The sequence below is a fragment of the Episyrphus balteatus genome, chromosome 4 (genome assembly GCF_945859705.1).
Source record: "Episyrphus balteatus chromosome 4, idEpiBalt1.1, whole genome shotgun sequence".
Classification (NCBI taxonomy): Eukaryota; Metazoa; Arthropoda; class Insecta; order Diptera; family Syrphidae; genus Episyrphus; species Episyrphus balteatus.
Genome location: NC_079137.1, coordinates 9,714,397 through 9,721,886, shown reverse-complemented (window position 1 = coordinate 9,721,886; position 7,490 = coordinate 9,714,397). Strand labels below are relative to the sequence as shown.

At 30.9% G+C, this 7,490-nt stretch overlaps 2 protein-coding genes across 2 annotated transcripts; both read left to right on the top strand.

The window, feature by feature from the left end:
* The first annotated feature begins 1,036 nt into the window (after window positions 1–1,036).
* On the top strand, window positions 1,037–3,143 carry LOC129919621 (uncharacterized). The gene has a single exon (XM_056000565.1). The coding sequence runs from the start codon at window positions 1,307–1,309 to the stop codon at window positions 3,113–3,115; it is 1,809 nt and encodes a 602-aa protein (XP_055856540.1). The 5' UTR covers window positions 1,037–1,306; the 3' UTR covers window positions 3,116–3,143.
* Window positions 3,144–4,225: 1,082 nt separating this feature from the next.
* LOC129918125 (uncharacterized) lies at window positions 4,226–5,229 on the top strand. The gene is made up of 2 exons (XM_055998484.1): window positions 4,226–5,142; window positions 5,220–5,229. The coding sequence occupies exons 1-2, from the start codon at window positions 4,226–4,228 to the stop codon at window positions 5,227–5,229; spliced, it is 927 nt and encodes a 308-aa protein (XP_055854459.1).
* The last annotated feature ends 2,261 nt before the right edge of the window (window positions 5,230–7,490 follow it).

Genomic DNA, 7,490 nt, shown 5'->3' with positions numbered 1-7,490 from the left:
GAACACGGAAGCTGAATTTAATTCAAAGTTTTTGAGTTTTATCGAAAATCTGACCGAAATTGAGCATTTTCACAGCGTTTTTCCTGTACAGATCATCCCAAAGTCAGCTCTTCACTAATTTCGAAGATAAATTTTTAAAAGACGTGACATCTTCACTCAACATTCCAGTAATTTTATCAACTCAGTCTTCTTCATTTTACTTGAAGGCAGATTTCAACGATAATCTTCTAAACCCTTGTTGAATATTACTCAAGTGATCAATATCATAACCATAATAACCACTTTTTCGAAGACTAACCTTCTTCTTTTATTTTAGAAAACTATTCATTACTCAGTTTTCAATTTTTTTTTTTAGATTTTTTTTCAATACCTGTGCTATTTTTTTAACTAACATAGTAATCAAATCTCTGCTCTGCACACGTGACAAAAATAATTTTTATAATCATACAGAATTTAGTTGTTGATGATTCGTCCTACTGCTAACACCTACTTAATCAAATTCAATATTGATTGTGATTATAGTTAGTAGGAATAATAAATTGAAAATCACTCTTGTCGATTCTTACTTACGATGAATAATAATACAATTATATTAGTCTTCTAGCATTCTTTATTGTTTTTCCAGCTGAAGTTTCGAAATCTGAAGCTAATTTTAACTCAAAATTTTTAAGTTTTGTTAAAAATCTAAACAAAAGTGTGTTCCTGTTCAAAACAATCCAAAACCATTTTGTCAATGATTTCGATGACAATTTCATACGAAATATTACAACTACACTCAATATTCCAGTAATTCTATCAACCAAAGAAGCATCTTCATTTTACTTAAAGAACAAATTCAGTGAAAACCTTTTAACCATAGTACAATTTGATTCAAGTGATTTATTTCTTCAACGACTTTTCAAATATCTCCAACATCTTCGTTTCTGTAAGACTATTTTTGTGATGAAGAATTCTTACAGAGTCTTAACCGCACTCCACTAAGGCGAAAGAAAAAGGTCAAAAATATGGAAATATCTGTAGTTAATTTTTAAATTATTGAGTGACGTCAGTACTGAAATGGAAGTTCTTTCTAACACTCTCTTTACTACATCACCTTTAAATTTAATAGCAAACCAATTTGCATGTATTCCAAAAAATTTCCACTTTTAATTTGATGGACAAGATAATGACTTACATGAAGAAATTCAATCACAATTGCAATTGATAAGTTTTACATAATTTTTACACCCAATTCTTTTATATAATAAGCGATTGAAATAATAGCCAACAGTTGTCATTGAAAATTCAAAGAATAAGGAAGCTTGCGATGTATTACAACATAACCAGTCTTCTTGCTTTTGCTGCCGTTTTTGTTGCTGAATTGCTGACAACTGAAGCTGAATTTAACCCAAAGCTTTTGAGTTTAATAAAAAATCAAAATGAAATTGAACATTTTGAAAGTGTTTTTCTTTACGAATCATCACAAAGTCAAATCTTCATCAACTTTGATGACAAATTTGTAAAAGACGTGTCATCTTCACTCAATATTCCAGTGATTCTCACAACTGAATCTTCTTCATTTTACTTGAAAGAAAATTTCAACGAAAATCTACTTACCCTTGTTCAATATGATTCAAGTGATTTATTTCTTCAACGACTTCTCGAACATCTTCAACATCTTCGTTTCTGTAAGACGATTTTTGTACTGAAGAATTCTTCAAGAAATGACTTGGAACTGAAGAGTCTTTTCAATTTCTGCTTGCTGAATAGATTAATCAATGTGGTAGCAGTTTTTCAAGATTTCTCAAGCACTTCGGCGTATTACAGCTATCACAATATTGAAGATTTGACAATCGAAGAATTCATTTGGAAGATGAAAGTTTCGAATATTTTTCCAAATCGAATGCAAAATCTTCACGGCATAATCTTACCAATTTCACTTGGGGGAGTACAACCAGGATTGATTATTACAAAAAACTCAAACGGTGATACGATGATTGGTGGTTATTTAGGAAATATTTATAAATCATTTGCTAAGAGACACAATGGAAGATTGAGCATTTCCTATGGAAACGGTACAGTTACACCTGGAAATATTAACCAACTTGTATTAAATGGAACAATAGAGATTGGAGGATCTATGATTATGCTTTCACAAGTTTCTTTTAATTGGTATTCATATCCATTTACGGTGTTAAATTGGGGTGTTATGTTGCCTGTGGAATCAAATATCCCCATTTATAAAGTGTTTGCATTTGTGTTCTATTGGGAAGCATTTATTTTAATAATCTTGATATTTATTTTGCTATCGATATCACTTGGAATCGCTGCTAAGCTTTCAGGATCAAAATGTACCTTCTTCTTCAATATTGATTGTTTTCGTGGAATTCTTGGACAATCATTTTCGGAAGATTCGAAAGCATCTTACAGCACCAAAATCATCTATTTGTTGATTTTTCTACTTGGAATCATGATTGTTACTTCATACGATGCATTTCTTCAATCCTTCATGACTCAACCGCCAAAGGAAAAATTAATCAAAAATTTTGACGATCTTCAATCATCTGGTCTCAAAATATATCTATCTAAATGGGAAATCGATGAGTTTTTGTACAAATTGAGACCTAATTTCATGAAAAACTATTCAAATTCATTTCAAGTTGAACCGAATCTTGAGATTTTGAAAAGATTACGTGATACTTTAAATACTAAGTATGCTTTCGCAGTAACAAGTATGAGTTGGATGAATTATGAAAGTCAACAAAAGTTCTTCAATCAAAAACTATTTCGCTGGTCTGAAGAATTGTGTCTCTTGAAAAATAAACTACTTGCAATTTTTTTAAATGAAAATTCAATTTACAAAAAGATTTTGAACTTTCATATCTTGGAAACTCAATCAAGTGGATTATTTGATTTTTGGGTGAAGAGAACTTTTTATGAATTGCTGAGAGTTGGAAGAATTAAAAAGTTTAACTCTGGATTGAAGCCTACATTGAAAGCATTAAAAGTTGAAGACTTAAAGTGGGTTTGGAAATTTATGGGATTGGCGTTGATTGTAGGGATCTTGAGTTTCATTGGAGAGATGTTTATTTTCAAATTTAAAAAAAATGGATTAAATGTTGTTAAAAAATCATAATATTGTTCATCGTGAAGATTATTTTTGTTCAAGCTTATTTCGTTTGTTTTGTAGAAAAAAGTTGACATAAATAAATATCATTTGTGTTTAAAAAAATTATTTCTGAATCTTTTAACTCTTATAAAAAAAATCCGAATTTCGAGTGAAAAATTTTTTGAAAATTGTTTGCCTTGTTCCAACTTTTCAGCTTTACATTCCACAACCATTATTATTTCGGAGACTATTTTGTCAATTTTTTTTAAATAAACAGTCCTGCAGATGGTTCTTTTAGGGTCGAGCCCACTCCCGTAACTTTTTGATGTTTCGCTATTTTTACCGACTTCCAAAAAGGAGGAGGTATTCAATTCGCCTTTTTTTTATATGTTTGTTACCTCATAACTTTGGACTGAGTGAACCAATTTTGATAATTCTTTTTGTATTGGAAAGGTGGTGTGTGCAATGTGGTCCCATTTCAATTTCGTTCAGTTATAGGAACTATTAGAAAAACCATAAAACCCAGTTTTGATCCATGGAAGTCGGTTTTGTTTTTTGATAAAAAAAGATTATATTTAACTATTTCGTAGGATCAAGATGTGAACCCCCTTTTGAAGGCAAACCCTCTCCTTTTTATCGTTTTTCAACTTGTTGTATGTTGAGTTGCCAACTGAACGCTTGAAAGGAAAAAAAATATCTTCCTTCTTATGTAACTTTGTTCCCTTCTTTATGTTGCTAGCTGAATCATGTCTCCAAGGTAGCCAAATTCATGAATCAATATTGAAATGAAAGTTTTTATTAATGTAACAAATTTAAACGTTTTGCTGGCGATTTAGCAATGCGATTGAATTAAATTGCATGCATTCATAAAAGCTGCTATTTATAACTTAATAATTGTAGGTAATAGACGCACACGTGTAAGCATTGTTACCTATAATTTTAAAAGGAATGGTTATTTGAATTTCACTTAACAACTCTATAACACTTTATAGGAGAGTTGGAAATGATGAGTTAAACTTATCAATTAAAAGAAATAAGCGATTCAACAGCAAATAAACTGCAACAGTTTAAACCTTACTTCAGTTCTATCAGTCGAACCCCTCGAAGCAGGAGTTAAAATTTTAAAATAGTTCCGCAATGATGTTTAATAACAACATTCTTGTTGCATTTCTTGCACTTTTTATTATTGCTGAATTGCTGAAAACTGAAGCTGAATCAGATTCAAAGTTTTTGAGTTTCATCGAAAATATAAACAAAGTTGAGAATTTTGAAAGCGTTTTTCTTTACAAATCATCTCAAGATCATTTCTTTTCTAATTTTGATGACAAATTTATAAAGGGCTTATCATCTTCACTCAATCTTCCAGTGATTCTTACAACAGAATCATCTTCATTTTATTTGAAAGCAGAATTCAACGAAAACCTTTTAACAATTGTTCAATTTAATTCAAGTGATTTATTTCTTCAACGACTTCTAGAACATCTTCAACATCTTCGTTTCTGTAAGACGATCTTTGTGATGAAGAATTCTTCAAGAAATGACTTGAAACTGAAGAGTCTTTTCAATTTCTGCTGGGATAATAGAATGGTTAATGTTTTAGCCATTTTTGCAGATTTCTTAAACACTTTGGCCTATTACAACTACATCAATATCAATCAATTAAAAATTGAAGAATTCATTTGGAACGAGAAAGATTCGGATATTTTTCCAGATCGAATGCAGAACCTTAACGGCCTAATATTGCCAGTTATTTTCGCTGAAGCACATCCGGGAGTAATCATTTCAAAAAACTCTAATACGATAATTGGTGGTCATGTGGGGCATATTTATACTTCTTTTGCAAAGAGACATAATGCCCAATTGGAGATATCGTATGGAAACAGTTCAATTTCTCTTAAAAATATTGATAATCTTGTTTTAGATGGAAAAATGGAAATGTCAGGTTCAATGTTAATGTTCTCACAATTTCCTATTGAATGGTTTTCATATCCATTTGCGGCATATGATTGGGGTGTGATGTTGCCCATAGAACCCAAAATCCCCGTTTATAAAGTGTTTGCCTTTGTGTTCTCTCGAGAAGCATTTTTTTTAATAATCGTGACGTTTGTTTTATTTTCGGTATCACTTGCAGTCGCTGCTAAAGTCTCAAAGTCAAAGTTTACCCATTTTTTCAATATTGATTGTTTTCGTGGAATTCTTGGGCAATCTTTCACGGAGGTGCCAAAAGCTTCTTTCAGTACAAAAATCATATATTCGCTGATATTTTTGCTAGGTGAAAAAACCGACAACTGCAGGATAACGAAAAACACAACCGATCAATCTGGTGGTAATAAGTATTCTCTTTTATTCAAAATAAATCTACTCTACTCTATAACTATATCTTATCTCTATTTTACAAATACATTTACATCTACTTAAATTATCTTATCACTAGTTTTCTTAGGATTCTAAACTAAAAATAAGTGTACAAATAGATAACGACGCAAGATACGATACATCCCTTTATTACAGCCATATTGCTCACAGATGTGTGTCATAAAACACAATCTTTGAGTAATTACGGTTATGTTTGCAAGGGATCAAAGTGACCTAGCGTCGCTATTTATTTGTTCTTCCAAATTATCTAAAGATAATTGAACATACTCCCGCCATTGGCATCATTGAAAATGTGGCAATTTAATGGTGTTAGGGTTATGCTGATCTTCAGAAACGTCGTCGTTGGAAATTGGTAGAATTATTGTGGTAGGATTCGCTTTTATGACGATGCTGTATGCCGCAAGTGGTGCTTCTGCAGGATATATCAACTGGATACAACGATTTGAGATTGTTCACCAGTATCTTCAAGAGTTGTTTCATCCTATTTTAATTTTACTTCAAGGAGGCACCGTGATGTCCTCATATGCCGTTTTTGCGAGAGTCCTTGACTTCATATGCTAAAAACGGTGTCACCATTTTCTTCTTTCAGAACTCAATCCGATTGCTAGGATATGCAAGTGCTAACATCTGGTTGCCAATGGTACATCGATCGGGATTTGAATAGTCGATAAATAAGACCCTTGTTATTATTTATATCCAACATTCTTCATCGTCGTTTATTTACCATTTAAACTCGTCATTATATCGATCAAGGGTGATTAAGTCTTTTAAGCAAGTGTGGTATTACTGGAAAATTGGGAGCAAACCAAGGTCATCATCTCTTGAACATTCGTCTTTACTGGATTCGAATTTTATCAGTATGTAAATCCTAGATGATTCTATCAATAACTCCACTGCACTCACTGGTGATATCACATCAGCATACAATTTCACTGAATCAACCATTTAACTCTTGTAGTTATACCAATTCCATAGTCCATAGTAGTTGTTTTTTGGTCCGTCCAATGCTTCCTTCGGTTCGACGGTAAATTTAGGTGTAATTCTAAGATAATGTTATTATATTTCTTCTTACTATAAAACTTAATAAATAATGCCAGTTTACAATTTTTACAATATTTAAATTCAAGCAATTTTTGAGTAAAGTCTATAAATTCTTCAATTATTCAAGATATTACAATGAATTAGACCGATTTTTTTACATTTTGAACCTGTTTGGAACATGAACTTAGGAAACCAAAATACTTATAAATTTTTATAAAAACACGAAATACCTACATGAATTTATTGTTCTTAACATGTACTATATCAATGAAATCATAAACAAGATATTTTTCTTAAACATTATAATATTTATGTTATACAAATTTAAATGTTTTGTTTGACATATTTTAATTTCTTTTTCAAATAACTATACAACTTTTTATAATTAAATTGAATATTATATTGTTCAATTAATTTATGCTAACAATATTGACTACAATTTATTTCAATTTATAAATGCGAGATATATTTTTCACTTATTTATATATTAGTTGTTTTGTATCCTTGCTAGGAAAAGGACGAGCAATGTACTTGAATTTGTCGAAGTCCCATTGCTTGTCCTTGCGTCTAGTGTGGGATAGAGGCCAATTTAGCCAAAGATATTCTTTGATTCCCTGCCCCCTTCCACGGCTATAGGGGTATAATTTCTTTTTAAATTTTATATTTTGAAATAAAATGAGCAACAAGATGTCATTGGCAACACGAAAATTATTTCTTCTTTTTGAAGCCTTTGCAATAAAAAATAACCATCTTGTTTCCGTATTGTAAATATTACAATTTTTTAAATGGTTTGAAACTGCAAATATTACCGTTACTTTGCCAAATCCAGAACTTCTTGACTGTACTTGAGAACCTGAAATATAGAGCTTTCGATTAATAATTTTCTTTAAATAACATATAACCATGCTGCGAAAATAAGTATAGATAGTAATCAATGCTTTGGTAATTAATAAAACATCTTCCAGGAACATTTCAAGTTTATTTT